The sequence below is a fragment of the Arachis ipaensis genome, chromosome B5 (assembly GCF_059453495.1).
Source record: "Arachis ipaensis isolate K30076 ecotype BB chromosome B5, ASM5945349v1, whole genome shotgun sequence".
In the NCBI taxonomy this organism is placed as follows: Eukaryota; Viridiplantae; Streptophyta; class Magnoliopsida; order Fabales; family Fabaceae; genus Arachis; species Arachis ipaensis.
In genome coordinates this window covers 155,753,605-155,771,211 of record NC_142440.1, presented here as the reverse complement: position 1 = coordinate 155,771,211, position 17,607 = coordinate 155,753,605, and the positions used below count along the sequence as shown (strand labels likewise).

At 28.5% G+C, this 17,607-nt stretch overlaps 2 protein-coding genes across 3 annotated transcripts; one reads left to right on the top strand and one right to left on the bottom strand.

Moving 5' to 3' along the window:
- The first annotated feature begins 2,677 nt into the window (after nt 1–2,677).
- Nucleotides 2,678–8,516, top strand: LOC107644697 (3-hydroxyisobutyryl-CoA hydrolase 1-like). 2 transcript variants are annotated; one of them, XM_088486413.1, is made up of 14 exons: nt 2,678–2,789; nt 3,496–3,576; nt 4,831–4,899; nt 5,059–5,122; nt 5,372–5,451; nt 5,569–5,652; nt 6,152–6,236; nt 6,518–6,603; nt 7,031–7,152; nt 7,299–7,359; nt 7,454–7,555; nt 7,655–7,756; nt 7,965–8,006; nt 8,132–8,516. In XM_088486413.1, exons 1-14 carry the CDS (start codon nt 2,748–2,750, stop codon nt 8,267–8,269), a joined length of 1,158 nt encoding a protein of 385 aa, XP_088342539.1. In that variant the 5' UTR covers nt 2,678–2,747; the 3' UTR covers nt 8,270–8,516. The 2 variants fall into 2 exon arrangements, with proteins under 2 accessions (XP_088342539.1, XP_088342540.1); XM_088486414.1 differs by having other exon boundaries at nt 2,691–2,789; nt 7,034–7,152.
- Nucleotides 8,517–13,350: 4,834 nt separating this feature from the next.
- LOC107644695 (secoisolariciresinol dehydrogenase-like) lies at nt 13,351–17,402 on the bottom strand. The gene is made up of 3 exons (XM_021103168.2): nt 17,322–17,402; nt 15,559–15,616; nt 13,351–14,243 (listed from the first exon to the last, which is right to left on the bottom strand). The coding sequence occupies exons 2-3, from the start codon at nt 15,600–15,602 to the stop codon at nt 13,466–13,468; spliced, it is 822 nt and encodes a 273-aa protein (XP_020958827.1). The 5' UTR covers nt 15,603–15,616; nt 17,322–17,402; the 3' UTR covers nt 13,351–13,465.
- Between the last annotated feature and the right edge of the window lie 205 nt (nt 17,403–17,607).

The following is a 17,607-nucleotide window of genomic DNA, read 5'->3' as shown; positions in this document are numbered from 1 at the left end:
TCCTCATCGCTTCACCCCAAAAGGATTTAGGCAACTTTGCATGAGAGAGCATACACCTAACTCTATCATTGATAGTACGATTCATTCTCTCAGCAACTCCATTATGTTGAGGAGTCTTAGGAACCGTCTTCTCAAACTTCATCCCATGTCCTTTACAATACTCTTCAAACAGACCCCTGTATTCACCACCATTATCTGCTCGAACACATTTTAATTTCCTTCCTGTTTCTCTTTCAACACTTGCATGAAAGTGTTTGAAGATTCCGAGAACCTGGTCTTTAGATTTCAAAACAAAAGTCCACACTCTTCGAGAATAATCATCAATAAAAGTAACAAAATATGATGCACCACCTAGTGTCTTGGCATCCATAGTGCAAACATCAGTGTGAACTAAATCTAGAACATGTGATCCCCTATGAGGTCCAGAATTATGAAATGATACTCTAGCATGCTTTCCAACAAAACAATGAGTGCAAGTATTTAAAGTTGTACCTTTCACAGGAAGTGAGTGCTTCTTGGCTAAGACGCTTAGTCCTTTCTCACTCAAGTGACCAAGACGTATATGCCACAAATCAGAAGAGGAATCATCAGCTATATTCACCTCTTCTTTGTACAACTTTGCTTGCAACCGATAGAGAATAGTGAGACTATTATCTTCTCTAGCGACAATGAGAGCCCCTTTGGTAATCTTGCATTTTCCACTACCAAAGGAAATGCAATACCCCTCTTAATCCAATGCCTTCACTGAAATGAGATTGAATCGCATATCTGGCGCATGCCTAACATTCTTCAACTGCAACTTGCATCCCATGTTAGTTTCAAGCCACATATCACCCATACCAATGATATCACACACTCTTTTATCTCCCAATTTGATCTTGCCAAAATTTCCAGCAGTATAAGAAGTGAAAAATTCACGCCTCGGAGTGACATGACATGAGGCACCAGAGTCCATAATCCAAGTGGAATCATCACAGACAAGATTCACATAATTTTCATCATATGTGATAAGAACATCTTCATAAACAATAGCAGCAGTTTCTTTATCACTATCTTTACCTTTGTCTTCGTTTCTTCCCCTTGATTGTTCTCTTTTCAAGAACCTACAATACCTCTTGATATGCCCCGACTTGCCACAATGGTGACAAATGAACTCCTTTGTTGGCTTGTACTTTCCTCTTGACTTGCTTCGACTCTCTGACTTATCAGAACTGTGAGGTTTTCTACTTTGACTTCTCCCCCGTGACTCTGAAACAAGTGCTTCTGACTGGGAGGAGGCATTAGTCAAACCTCGCTCTTTTCTTCTGACCTCTTCATTCAACATGCTTTCTTTAACCATTGCTAACGTCAACTTCCCATTTGGAACTGAGTTAGTCAGTGTCACAACCAGAACTTCCCAACTATCAGGTAAAGAGCTCTACAACAACAAGGCTTGCAACTCATCATTTAAAGTGATTTCATTATTTGTCAGTTGGTTCACCGTCTCTTGAAAAATGCTCAAGTGCTCCAGCATTGATTTACCTTCAGTATACTTCATATTGACAAGCTTCCTAATCAAGAATGCTTTTGTTTTGCACATTCTTCCTCTCATATAACTCCTTCAATTTGTTCCACATCTTCTCAGCATTCGTTTCGGTGTCAACATGTGGATACACGCTAATATCAAGCCATTGCCTAATCAAAGCAACTGCCTTCCGATTCAACTTTTTCCATTCAGCATCGGATTTAGTGCCTTTGGATTTATCTCCCTCCACAGGATCATACAAGTCCTTGCTATACAACATATCTTCCATGAGGGTCTTCCAAATTGAATAATTTTGGGAATTCAATTTGACCATATTCGGTCCATGAGTATTTTCCTCTATTTAATCAGCACAAAGATAAACAACCAAAGCTCTGATACCACTTTGTTGAAAAAACTCAACAAAGGTTCAAAACAAGAACCTGTCTAACAGCGGAAGCAACAAAATAATTTTTCCACAACCTGTGCGATTAAATAGGCAATACCAAAGATACTCCAAGCAGTAATTATAATGGCAGAAATTAAATAATCAGACACCAGAATTTTAACGTGAGAAAACCTCCAAAAGAGGGACAAAAAATTTACGGAACCTAGTCCAGAAAAATCTTCCACTATCAGAATAATGGGTATACAAATAGTCTTTCTAGTAGCACTAGTGTATCTCAACAATCAACAAAGTACATCATCAAAACTGATAAAATCAAAAATAAGTCTCCACAAAATAGGTATCTCAAATTAGACAAAAGAAAAAGTAATACAACTAATAAATTATATCTTAATATTCATAGATACACCAAAAATAACATACTAAAATTTCATAAAAAATAGAACAAATTTATCAAATCAATATGATTAAGATTGGTATGTCCTTTTTCCCCAAATTTCTTTCTTCTCTCGACGCCGATGCTCTTCTTCTTTTATTGTTTCTTTCTTTCCTTTTAAAACTTGTGGGCCCACTTGGTTGGGGACCCACCAACATCTAGTAGGTTGGACATTACTTACTAATGATGAGATTTAACAACGTGACAAACATGAGTGCTAATAATAGCAGTATTTATTTATTATTTATGAACGATAATGAAAATGATGGATAAAATGCTTTATACCGCTTATTTTCTAATTCTTATTTAATGTCAGCTATATTTATAAAAATTTGTCTCTTAAATAAGCGTAAATGAATTCTGCGTAGCATGCAGGTCCTTGTGGATTAAAACTAAATTGCACCATGGCTCTGAGTTTTAAGTTTGACACAGAACCAATAAACCAGGTTTTTTTTTTCTCTCTTCTTCTCGAAATCTTTTTTTTGTTTTTATTTTTTCATTTCTTATCATTACCATATATTGTAATAGTTAGAAATTAAGATAATAGATTAATTAATTAGAGATTAAACAATAAAGCTTTTATATTTATTATGTCTGATATATATAATACGGAAAGTACAGAGAATTAACTTTTAGCTATTAATTCTAAAATTATTTATTTTTTTGAAAAATATAAAATTTATAATTTAGAATTTGGAATTAAATATTTATGATTTAGAATCTAAAATATAAAATAAACAGAATCATTTTAAAAAAATTAGCTGATCTTGGCAAAAAAGTTAACTTCCAACTAATATTCATATAATAAAAATTATAGTCTGTTTAAAAAAAGAAAAAATGTTTTTTAAATTCAAATATAAATTTAAGCACTTAAATGCTATTTTAATTAAAATTTACATTTAAATACTATTGCAACAGTAATAATGGTTTACTACAATGTTATTATGAATTTACGAATTATATATATGTACAAGAACAGCTAGCTTTTTTTTTCTTATATAAAATATTTTCAGTTAAAAAATATATAAGACTCAACTATATTTATAGACTATAGAAGTGTAAGTACAATTATGAATTCTGTAATAAGAAGCATGCAAAAATAACAATAAATAATTCAACTATATGAATATTTATATATATGTCTCCTTGCAGGTACTTTTCGCAGGAAATTCTTCTGTGAAGCTAGTGATACTAAATAGGCCTCGCAAGTTAAATGCCCTTAACCTTGAAATGGTAAGTAATCCATGCCAAGACGTGGTTTGGGTCACTAATTTCAGTGAGATTAACAATTTTTATTATGATAAAAAGTAGCTAAGAATTTATTTTAATTTAGTTCGCTAAGTCAAAAATGCACTTTATTTTTAAAGAGCCTAAAAAAAATAAGCACACAACTTATTTAATATATAACTCAATTAATTCAATTTCATAAATAAAAAAAATACATATATACATATTTATATTAATAAGAGAAAAAACTTTCAGATAATATAAAATTAACTCATAACATAATATAATAATGCGTGCCACTCAAATAAAGACGTCTGAAACATCTTTTTTTAAAGATGTTTTCTAGTAATTAAAATTTAACACATATAATCAATTAAACCGTGTATTATTTTTGTCTAAATTAGTCCAAATAAATTAATTTAACCGAAAAAATAGTGAATTAAATTTTGAACGGTTTAAATTAATATTATTTTTTATAAAAGATGACTACAATATCTTTATTATAAAAAATAACTAAAATATTCCTATATATATATATATATATATCGAAAACTCTAAATCCTAACCCTATGACGATAGAGAGGTAAATGGCTAGAATTTAGGATTATTAAAATTAATATATATAATAACAGTATTTTAGTCATTTTCTATAATAAAAGATATTATAGTCATTTTTTATAAAAAATAATATTAATTTAGACTAGTTTAAAATTTGATTTCATTATTTTTTTTGTTAAATTAATTTGTCTAGCCTAATTATAACAAAAATAGCACCGCTTAATCGATTATATGTATTAAATTTTAATTATTAAAAAATATCTTAAAAAAAAACGTTTTATTAGGTGTCTTTATCTAAGTGATTCCTTATAATAATATATGCTAAAATAAATTACTTTAATTAACAATACAAACGTAATGATATATGTTTGTGTATCAATAATTTAAATATTACATTGCATCCTTTATAATAGGATCAAGTGTGAATACTATTTTTATTTTTTTAATAATTTATAGCAATCGGTGGTTAATTGAAATTCATACTATAATGCACGAAAGTGATTTTAATTTGCGCACTCTCCCTTTATTTGACCTCAATACTTGGGAACTAATTTTTTGTCTGTGATTTCTAATCCTTCATCAATTAAACTAAAATATTTATTTTCATACTTGTTTTTTCGTAGCAACTTTTTGGAACTATTATCATATATAAACAATAAATATAATAAGGGTAATGAGGAAGGTCAACTTTAATTTTTGCAGGTTTCTCAAATTTTAAAGAATTTAAGGATGTATGAGAATGATTCGTCAGTTAAACTTGTAATATTGAAGGTAATTAAAGTGCCATTTAAAATGTATATGCACTTTCTTAGTTATTAATAATTTTGTTATTATGTTTGCTTTTATAATTTAAACTAAACAGTATATATATATATATATTGGTGAACTTATATCTTATATGTTCTGAATTTCTTTTCCAATGTTAATTAGGGAAATGGAAAAGGATTTTGTGCCGGAGGTGATGTAGTATCACTAATTTCTTGCTCACTCATAGGTATAAAATTACAATTTTAATTAAAGCAATTGTCATTTTTCATTTATTCCAAAATTTTATGAAATTTCAATTTTAACTACCTACTTTGTATACAACATATAGAAATAAACTAGATATTTTCTTGTAAATAGTCAGATAAATCAATTTTACATGCAAATGTGATAATTATGTTTATCATGTATTATGTAGTTTAAATTTATCAAGAGATTATATATTCTAATTTGTAACCCTTACTTTTAATCTAACTAGGACACTGGACTTACCCTATGAAATTTTATGGTAAACAACTCATTTTGGACCATTTGGCAGCAACCTACAAAAAGCCTCTAGTAAGTTTGCATTCCCTAGCTATAATAATAATTAAAAATTAAAATTTTCAAATTAAATATCATTTTATAATTCTTAATTATTATTACACTCTATATTTTTTCAATTGTTGAAAACAGGTATCTGTGATTAATGGAGTGGTCATGGGAGGAGGAGCGGGTCTTTCCATGAACACAACCTTCAGAATTGTAACTGAAAAAGCTGTATGCTTCTCTAGCTAATAAGATCAATTTCAGCAAAAAAATTTGTCAATAATATAACAAGAATAAAATCATGTTTAGCAGTATTTGATATCATAAACTAGGAGTTAAATCCTATTTTAATTTTTAAAATTAGCGAATTACGTTGATTTAGTTTCTAATGTTTCAATTGTTATAATTTGATTTCTAAATTTAAAAACGGCACCAATATAATTTTTCATGTATTTTAATTTCTATTGTCAGAATTTAATGTCGTTAGTGACATAGCTGAAATATTATCAAACTGGACATAATAAAATAATGTCGTACGTATTTTAGCGTTAAAGAATGTACTAAATGATATGTCATTTGATGGTTTGAATAATATTAAAACATTATCCCTCCCTTTTAAACAACACTAATTGTTCAAACCTTTAAACAACACTACTACTACTACTATTATTATTATTATTATTATTATTATTATTATTATTATTATTATTATTATTATTATTATTTGTAGGTATTTGCAATGCCAGAGGCAGAGATAGGGTATTTTCCAGATGTGGGTGCAAGTTACTTCCTATCTAGGCTTCCTGGCTATTTTGGTAATTAACTAAATAACTCACATGCTTCTTTTATATATATTATATATGTATATATCAAGGTAGTGCATGTATAACACTATAACTAATATAAATAAATTATTCATTCTAAAAATTTAAATTAATAATAAAAATATGTAAATTATTATATATCTAACGCATCTTATATAGACATGTCATATATTTATAAAAAAAATATCTACAATTCTTAATTTTTCATAAAAATGACCTTATTAATGAATCAATATAATTTTTTATTTGTTTTACCAAATTATTATTTGCAGGGGAATATTTAGGGTTAACTGAAACTCGTTTGGATGGAATAGAAATGGCAGCATGTGGATTAGCTACACATTTCGTCCATTCCACGGTAATATATATATATAATGAAAGATTTTCCTATTATTGGATTCATAATAATGTAACCATATATTTATTAGTATATTTTTTTGGTTTAATTACTCTGTTGTTTTCTATAGTTTCGTGAAATTTTCAATTAGGTCCCTATATTTTTTTTTTCTTTTTAATTGGGTCCCTGCACTAATTTTTTTTTTCAATTAAGTCCCTCTTAGTATTAATTGGCTTAATTTTATAGGGATCCAACTAAAGAAAAAAGAATTGGTATAGGGATTTAAATAAAAGAAAAAAAAAAGTGTAGGGACCCAATTAAAAAAAATTAGTACAAGGACTCAATTAAAAGAAAAAAAAATATAGGGACCTAATTGAAAATTTCGCGAAACTATAAAATTAACGGACTAATTAAACGTATTTTTTTTGTTTTTCATTCTACGTACTAGAAGCTTAATGCATTGGAAAATGCCCTACAAGCTATTACTTCTTCAAATGTATCAACGGTTGCTGCTTTAATAGAAACTTTCACAGAGAAACCAACTGTGAAACAGGATAGCCCTTTCAAGAGGTAATTAATTATTACGTCATTAAGAATATTATTGTTCTTCTTTTAATTAAGAAATATATTATTATATATGTGTGCTATTTGATATAATTGACTAATAATAATGCATTTCAACTAATTAATCCTGTTCTCATCACTACGAAAAAAAGATTGGAGATTATAAACAAATGTTTCTCAAAAGGGACAGTGGAAGATATAATTCAATCCTTGGTAAGTATATATATTATTTATTATACCCATAATTATATATCTGTTATTTTAAAAAATTGGAATGGAATTATAATTTTTAAAATTATTTATATAGGAAAATGAATTAGAAAACGGAGCAGAAGAAAAGTGGATAACAAATGCATTAAACTCTATGCGTTTTTCATGTCCCATGAGTCTCAAGATCTTTTTAAAATCTGTAAGTATATATAAAATAATAATATATCTAAATTAAAATTCATCGATATTGCAAATTTTTGCACTAATCTATCTCTATGTATGCATTGATGTTTTTCAGATCAGAAAAGGCAGAATACAAAACATTGAAGAATGTCTTTACAGGGATTATAACATTGCTTGCCACCTCAATCGAAGAACAGTAAGCAATAATTTCTACGAGGTAATTAAATATTTAAATAAATATTTTTTCCTCTGAATAAAGCTAAGAAACTTTAGCAAATAAATAAATAGTTCCGGGATTATTATTTAATCAATATGAACTAATATATATGAAGAGATTGAGATTGACTTTATTATTTGCCTCCTAATGATTTTCTCTCTTTTTATCTTTGGCAAATTATATTGAAATTAAAACTTTTGGTGAATAGGGTTCAAGAGCAAAGCTGTTTGATAAAGACAACAAGCCTAAGGTAAAAGTGATATTAATTTTATCTATTAGATATAAATAATTACTTGCATAATATTTCTTGTACTCCTTATTAAGCTAAATAATATATATTTTAATTTTTTCATACTTTTTTTATTTTTGAACTAGTGGGAGCCTTCAAAGCTAGAGTTGGTTAGTGAAGAAATGGTGGATCAGCACTTTACAAATATCATTGACGATACATGGGAGCCTTTACAACTTCCTTTAAGATCCCATTCTCCAATCATAACTGCCAGCAGATTATAATTATTAAACTCAAGATATAAGCTCTAATAAGCTCTGGCGGGTGAAGGTTAAGTGAGAAAAAAAAAAGGATAAAGGTTAAAGGTTTTAACTTATATCCAAAATCTTGTGCTCATATAAAGTAAAGCAATATATAATGCTATATGATAAAACAGTATACTATCGATTGAGTTATGTAACTAATCCTACTTAGTGTGGGGGATAAAGTTATGTTGTAGTTATTATATATATTATATATATTTGTTGTGTATAATATGCTTCTTTCATTCATCTCTTGGAATATGAATTATATGTATATAACTATTGACCAAATTAGAGTAGAGAAAATGAGAGCAAAGACCTAACGCAATATGATGAATCGATATATATACAGAGCAATGTACAGGAATAGATTTTTTTAAGTGGAATAACAAACTTTACCTACTCAATAATATAATTCTAACTAACTAGTCGACTTATTTATATGATTATCCTTAATACTCTCCTTCGAACTTAGAGTGGATGCATTACTTATTCTAAATTTGGATTGAAATTTTGCAAATAATGTGATAGAGGGACTTTGTTAGTATATCGACAATTTAATCTTGTGCTGAGATATGAATAATATAGAAAAATTTTTGATTTACCATATGTCTAAAAAAATATAAGTCAAGTTCTAAATGCTTACAACGGTTGTGTAAGACAGGGTTAGCAGCTAATTGGCAAGAACTCAAATTATTATAATAGATTGTTGGGAAAAAGGATGAGGAATCTGAAATTCTTGCAACAATTATGTGATAGAAATAAGTTCAGACAGAGTAGACGCAAGTAAATAGAATAATCAGTGACTAATTTGCAGTCATCCATATCATCACCCCAATCTACATCTGCAAAAGTCAAAAGTCTGAAATCAGTGCACTTATTGAAGATTAATCCATGATGTACTGTACTTTTTAGATATCTAAGAACTCATTTTGTAGCTTTCTAAGGCAGAAGAGTTGGGACATGCATGAACTATGACAATTTATTAATGGAGAAGAATAAATCGAGTCTTGTTGTAGTGAGATATTGTAAAGTTCCAATAACTAACAGAGCGATATAATTTGGGATTTTCAAATAGTTCTAAATCATTAAGAAATAATTTCTAATTAGAGAACATAGGAGTAGGCACTGGGTTTGTTTCTAGCATTGAAGCTTTCTTAAGAATTTCATGAGTATACTTTTGTTGAGATAATAAGATCTTGCCATCAGATAAGTAGTTAGCTTCTAAATCAAGAAAATAATTAAAAGCTCCCAGATCTTTAAGAGGAAAAATAGTATTTAATTGTTTGATCAAAACTTCAATTTCTTGTTTATTGTTTTCTGTAAGTACAATATCATCAATATAGACTAAAAGGTAAACAACTGAATTAAAGATTTTTTCTCACAAAAAGAGATACATCAGACTTAGTATTAATGAAATCAAACTGGTTTAAAGTGATAATAAGGATTAGAAACTAAGCTCTTGGAGCTTGTTTCAAACCATACAAAGCTTTATTCAACTTACAGACCAAAGACGTATTTGGATGAGAGTAGCCTTCAGGTTGGTGCATGTAAACTTGTTAATTCAATTTGCCATTGAAATATGCATTGTTGAAGTTGAATTGCCTCAATGGCCAACCATTTTAAAGAGTAATTGTTAATATAATTCTGACAATGAAGGGTCTAATTACTGGACTAAAAATGTTATCATAGTCCACACTCTCAGTTTGATGAAAATCTTTTCTATCAAGTCTTGCTTTATATCTCATCACCTTTTCTTTATTGTTCTTCTTTACAGCAAACCTTTTCTTTATTGTTCTTCTTTACAGCAAACACCCACTTGCAACCAATGATGATTGCAGTGGGTAGTTGTATCACTAAATTCCAAATTTTGCATTGCATGAGGACTTAAAATTTTTTATCCATAACTGCTTTTCAGTTAGGATTGGCTAAAACTTGAGTGACAACTTTTAAAATTTGTTCTGATAATTCTGAAGTTATTGAAGTAGTGAGAATTTGGAGAGGTTGTCTAATAGACTTTAATTTTATAGTCATGGAATGTGTATTAGTAGTAGTGCTAGGTGGTGGTAGTAGTAAGCATATCTCAATATTTTGGATTAGAATTTGAGATGATGGACATACTAATGAGGATTCTGAAGTGTATGGTGATACAGAGGGTTCTGATCTAAGAGATTCACAGATAGCATTTGTTAAATTTTTATTAGAAATGGAAACACCACACTGTCTTAAGACTCTTAGAATATTAGGCATAGCTGTATGACCCAACCATTGGTGTCAAAGATTAATAGAATTTGTATTCAACATATTTGCAGATAAAAGAGTTTTAATAGATATATCAGACTTAATAGGAGCAAGAGTAGTAAGATTAATAAAACTTGAATCAGAAGTTTGAGGCATACACAAATTATTTTTATTTATTGATGTGGATTGAATGTTTGCATTACAATTGGAGGGCTTACAATTATTCTCAATATTGAAGCTAGTCTTAGTATGTAAGGAACTATAGGTAGATGAGTTACATTATTTAGAATACAAGAAATTAGAATTATTATGCATCGAAGGTAAAGGTTTAGGGACATAGATATCAAAGGCATAAATGCCATCTTTAGAAGTTCCCTAAAAAAGGAGTTTTCGAGATACCTGATCACGAATAAGGCAGTGCTTAGACCAGAATTAAAAAAAAAAAAACACAATTATCTTCTACAAACTTGGACACACTTAGAATATTTTTGGTTATTTCAGGCACATAAAAAAGATTAAGTAATTTATAATAAACATTATTTTTGTCAATTAAACATGAAGTGCCAGAATCTTTAATAACAATAACTGTTCCATTACCTATGAAGAGATGGTCATAATCACGGTTAGAGTTAAGAGAAGAAAGAAGATTGCTTGGATCATTAGTCACATGATGGCTTACACCTGAATCAAGCAGCCAAGCTGAAGCATTAAGAGAGAAAGGTGCTGTAAGGTAAGCCTGAGATTGGTGGAAAGATGAAGAGGGTGGTGGAGGAACAATGTTGGAGTATGGAATTGGTATTGCTTGTGATGAGGATGAAGATGAATTAGGTTAAAGTGTTGATCAAATCAAAAGAAACAATTCCAAACAACATGTCCATTGTGGCCATAGAGTTGGCAAAAAGGCCTGTGATTGTTCCAAGAAAACCTTCCTCCTCTTTGAGATCTGCTTCTACGACCCCGTCTTGTTGAGCTTCTTCATCCAACGTTGGTGTAAAAAGTTTGTGAGAAATTAGCCATAGCCATACCTTGAAATGGAGTTTTAAAACGCTCGAGCATATCATCGAATGCAACTAGAAAAGATTCTGCTTCGCTAACACTATAAGTGCCTAGTCTTGACATAATAGAAGTTATATATCCACTATTCTCTTCGGATAAACCATCTATATTTGATTGAATATAATCATCATCTTGCAATTTGTATCCAATTGCAAGCAAAGAATCCACAAGTTTGCGGATCTTGTTCAAATACTCAAAAATAGAACCAGTTTTTTAAAGAAATTTAAGTTGAGCCTTGAGACTTTGAACACAAGTTGTAGAGGTTATAGAAAAGTAATTCACCATGGTATTCCAAATATCAGCAAAGGTAGTGCAATGAAGAATCTTATTCTTGAAGTTATTTGTCATTAAAGCCATAAGCCAAGTGGTGAGGGCCAAGTCATTTTGGTACCATTGTTGATACTTTGTAGATTCTTTTGTTGTGGTTGGATTTGAACTCTTTTGAGAAGTCTCACCAGGTGTTGTGCTAGTAGAGGCAGCACATTGTTGGAGCTTGGATTGAATTTTGAAGGTGCTTTTGAAGCATTCATGTGATCTTCCATACTAAGAAGTTGAATAGTAAGCCATGCTTAATGCTTCCAAGTATTATAGTTGTTATCATTAAGTTTTTCTGCAATAGAAACTAGAGCAGATTTTGTTGAAGAGGAATAGTCAGATAGCATAGTAACACTATTGTTGTGCAGCAAAAACAATGAATGGAGTTTTTGTCAAAAAGAAAAAAAAAAAAAAGAAGATTCAAGAAGGTTCAAGATGAGGCTCTTGATACCATATTGAACAAACTAAAGCAGAGAAAATGAGAGCAGAGAGCTAACGCAATATGATGAAGGTTTTGAATATATTTCTCTATTGTATTGTACAAGAGTAATAGATAGATATATATAGCAATGTATAGAAACAGATTCTTCTAAGTAAAATAACAAACTTCGCCTAGTCCGTAATATAACTCTAACTAACTACTAGACTTATTTACATGATTATCCTTGATAATAACATTACTGAAAAAATTATTTTTATTCGGTCATTTATTTTATTTTTAGTCACAATAAAAATAACTGCTAATGTATTTATTGGCAATTGAGCATTAACTGTGTTATGTTATTGTCACTAAAAAAAATATTTGTTATGGTGTAATATATGTAAGTTTTTAATTGTTTTCTAATGTAAATGCATTAATTTGATAATATTTAACGTGATGATAAGTAAATAGCTATTATAAATAGGGGTGAGCACGAGTCGGGTTGGTTTGAGTTTATAGTGAAATTAGAACCGAATCAAATGAATTATAATTAGTTTGATTTGGTTCGAATTTATATTTTTTTGTGTCTGTACCTGAACCAAACCAAATCGATTAAGAACGGATTGGATCAGTTTGAATTCGGACGAATAATCGGGTATTCGCTAGTACCCGTGCTCACCCCTAATTATAAAGCCGTTATCTCCGATAGAGATAAAGAATAAAACGTGTCTTATGAAAGTATGGATATCTCTTTGTTAGAGACTTGAACAAAAAGGCAAAACTATATGATCAATGGTTTTCTAAGAAAGCAATTGAGATAGAGAGGATTGAATGAAAGTGTAATTTGATCTCAAGTAAGGTGAATTACAAAATGGATAGTTGTTTGAGGCATTACAAGATATAACACAACACCCTACACAGTTAAGCACCAGTACCCTTCATAAAGATTAAATTAACTATGATATAAACATAAAGTTTACCTAGTGCCAGAAAATATGTATATATATTAAGCAGCTGGAAGCAGAGACAATAAAGATTTCATAGGAAGAGTGAATCAGTTATTACATTATTGACTGACTCATCAGAACGACATTAGAAAGATATATATTTCATAAAAGAGATTACTATGAATTGAAGATTCCAATTTAAGATTGTGAGAACACACCAAAAATTGGATTGATTGTAGTAAAACCACCATCAACGGCTAGATTATGACCACTAATATACTTGGATTCATCACTAGCCAAGTACACTGCAGCTTGTGCTACATCTTCTTCCATCAAATGAACACCTTTAAGATTGGAATAAACATTTAAGCACCCTTCCTCATCAAGTTTGAAGAACTCTTTAGCTGCATCATTTGCAATAAAGTAAGGAGACAAGCAATTCACTCTTATCCCAAATTTGCCAAGATCAGCAGCTGCATTCTTTGTGAGTCCAATTAAGCCATGTTTGGAGCTTGTGTATGCATGAGTTGCAATCCCTCCAACGCTTGAACTTACACTCCCTACATTTACAATACTACCCTTTTTCTCTGGAATCATCACTCTAGCTGCATGCTTGATTACCAAGAAAGGTCCTGTGAGGTTAACCCTAAGAACGCGCTCGAATTCGGACACATCATTGTTTATAATGCTAGGATTACGATAATCATCTATTGCTGCAGCGTTGTTCACAATTATGTCTAGCTTTTGATACTTTGATATTGCTATGTTAACTACATTTTCCACATCATCTTCTTTAGTTACATCACAATGTACATAGGTTGCGAATTCAACTCCTATGGTATCTTGGAGTGCGAGTCCTTGTTGATCTCGAATGTCGGCAATCACAACCTTGGCGCCATGTTTGCAGAACATCCTTGCCATGCACTCACCAAGGCCCCTAGCACCACCGGTAATCAAAACCACCTTTCCTTCAAGTCTGCATAAATTTTAAGGTACAGAGCAATACAATCTTGGTATGAAATATAATAATGATTAATAATAATTTATGAGTTTAATTAGATTTTTTTTTAATTATTTTTTAAATTTTCATTTTCATTTTCAAATTTTAAAATTAATTAATATTAACTAATTAAAAATTAATTTCCTATATATATTATTAATCAATACTTTAAGTTCCTAAATTTATTATAGGTAAAGTGTATTTTTTGTCTTTAAAGTTTGACAAAAATTTTAAAAATATCCTTAAGTTTTACTTTGTTTCAATTTTATTCCAAAAGTTTTTTATTTGCATTAAATATACCACTGATGGCTAATTTTTCAAAAAATTTAAGACCAATTCAACAACAATTTTATAAGAACAACAATCCTCAACACAAAAAAATCAAGCATTATTTTTATGCATTATTGTTAGATTAGTCTTAAATTTTTGAAAATTTAACCGTCAAAATTATATTTAATATAAATTGAAAATTTCTGTAACAAATTTAAAACAAAATAAAATTTAAAAATATTTTTAAAATTCTTACAAATTTCAAGGACAAAAAAATACTTTAATTACCCTTTATTATATATCAATCTCAACAGGGAATTAATTTTCAATTTGCCAATATTATCAATTAAGCCAACTTTTTAAAAATGATTTTTTTATCTGTCTCACCTTTTTTTTCTCCCTAAAACATCATTATTTTTTTTTTACTAAAGATAGGAGACTCGAACCCGCAACCTCTTAATTGAGTATGGAGAGACTATACCATTTGAGCTATTACTCATTGGCCCTTAAAACATCATTATTATTTCATTAAATTTTAAACTTTAAACTCAAAATATTCTAATAAATCCTGAATCCTATAATTATGTTATATAATATGAATTTAATTTTGATACATTATAGTTAGTGTAAAAATTTTTATATGTATATTTAATTATATAACGCCACATTAATAAAAATAATTATCTTTTATATTGATCGTATATAAATGGTCATTTAAAAAAACGAATGTGATTGCACGATCGTATAAAACGTTTTACACTGTCAGTACATCAAAATTAAACTCTTTATAATATATTACTAAAAGTAGATAAAAACTAAGTGGTCATCAATAGTATCGTTAGTGTGTGTGTTGTGCGTATAATTGAAATATTTTGTGCATATATATCGTCATATATCTCGTATCTATATATTAATTAATATTCATTTTTGTAGCTTTTGATGGTTAAAACAAATATATAACAACAAAAAAGCATACTAGCTAGGTTTACATGTATTGGTAGTTTTAATTTGTTTGTCATACCTTTTTGCATCGTGAGCAGTATCTGAAAAGCTCGCAGTTGCCATAACAAAATATATCTCTGCAAGATGGACGATTTATGTACTTTATATAATAATCCAAATTTTATAAATGCAAGACAATAATTTTTAAGATTATCAAATTGAATTATATATAATTTTATGCAGTTTTCATAAAAACTTGCAAATTAAAATTTTAAAGTAAGAAAACTAAATTACACCAATATGACATTATCACTTAAGATTAATTGATTTTGCATATATTAGAGATATAATAATTTATATTATCCTTTTTTATCAGTTTAAACTTTTGTGAGAAGTAGTTTTATGATATAGTTTTGGAGTTTTATGTTCCAAAAGTCTAGAGTTTGATTTTTGGTGAATGGCAAAAGATAAAAAAAATAGTATAAAGTAAATAAAAAGAGAAAAGAAAATCTATGTAAAAAATTAAACAAATTCAAAAGAGATTATTTTTTGAGGGAGCGTATTAGAGATATAATCATTCATGTTGCTTGTCACCAAAAAAAATCATTCATGTTGCTTCCTCTTATCACCTTATTTTTAGGAGAAGTAGTTTCATGACAATGATATTTTTTAGAGTAAAATAATTTAGTCCCTAATATTTAAGGCAAGTTAATTTTATTCGAAACATCTTATTTTTATACGAAACATTTTATTTCGTTTTATTTTAATTTTTTGGTTAAAATTAAATTTTTCTTCTAAAAATACCCTTTTTGTCCATTGTGATTTTTTTATAGATAACAACAAAAATCGTAATTGTAGTGGTCATAATAATTATTGTAGTGATTTGAGAGTGAAAATAGATAGAATAATAACAATAAAATAACAATAAAAAAAAATAGTATTTGAAAAGAAAATATTTTAATTTTGATCAGAAGATTAAAATAAAATATTTATCATAAAAATATGACGTTTTAAATATTAGTGACAAAATTAGAATATAATCTTAAATAAATATTAAGGATTAAAACAATGATATAATTTACTCTATTTTTATTATATATAATTGCTGAAATTTAAGTGATATAGTGACAACATCACTGCTATTTTTTTTTTTATAAAATATAACATTATCATTTCTCTGGTGAATATGATGTTAATATTAATCTCTTAAAAGATTAGTATAAATAAATCTAACAGAGCATATTTTATGTGCACCCAAATAATAATTGAGCACCAATAATAGCTTGGCTGATTGGCTCTTTAATAAATAAATAATTTGGCTTAATTTCAAAATTTAAGTATACCAAAAGTATACGAATTGTTTTGACTAGTTCACGAGTTAGTCTTATATAATATAATATATATAAAGAAAATTATGAATTATATTTCTTGCTTTTAGTATATGCATGTTCTGTATGATTATGATGATAGCTCATTTTTTAAATATTTAAACTTAAATTTTAAAAGAAGTGATTACATACATATATTATGATATCAAGATTTTTATAATTGAAAAATTTAAAATTTAATCTTTGTTAAATTTCAAAAAAAAATAAAATAGTATAAGATAAAAAAAAAATATCAATACAAAAATTTATTTAAATTTAAAAATATTTTTTTAAAAAAATATATTAAAATATAATTATTTATGTATTTTTTTTATCAATTTGAGGTTTTAAAAAAAATAGTAATGTGAAAAAAAAAACGTAACATAAACCTTATAATAATATAATAAATTAAAATTATATGTATAATCGAGTGATATGTCAAGACCGCCAAAAATGTGAGGTTAGTTGTTCTTACCTTATTAATTACTACTATACGGGCGAGGAAATCCACAACTCTTTTATTCTCAAATTATTTGATAACTCATCTCTCGTTTTCTTTGCAATCTTTGTGTTAGGCTGTTAGCTCTTGCTTGGTATTTATTGAGCAGCAGTGAGTACTAGGGCTGTCAAACAGGTTAGCCCAGTCTATTTAGGTTCGGCCTAATAAATTTATGGGTTAAATGGGTTACATCGTTTAAGTCCGCTTTATTTGCGGGCTATAATTTTTCAATTCGAACCATTTATAGTCAGCTCGTGGATTA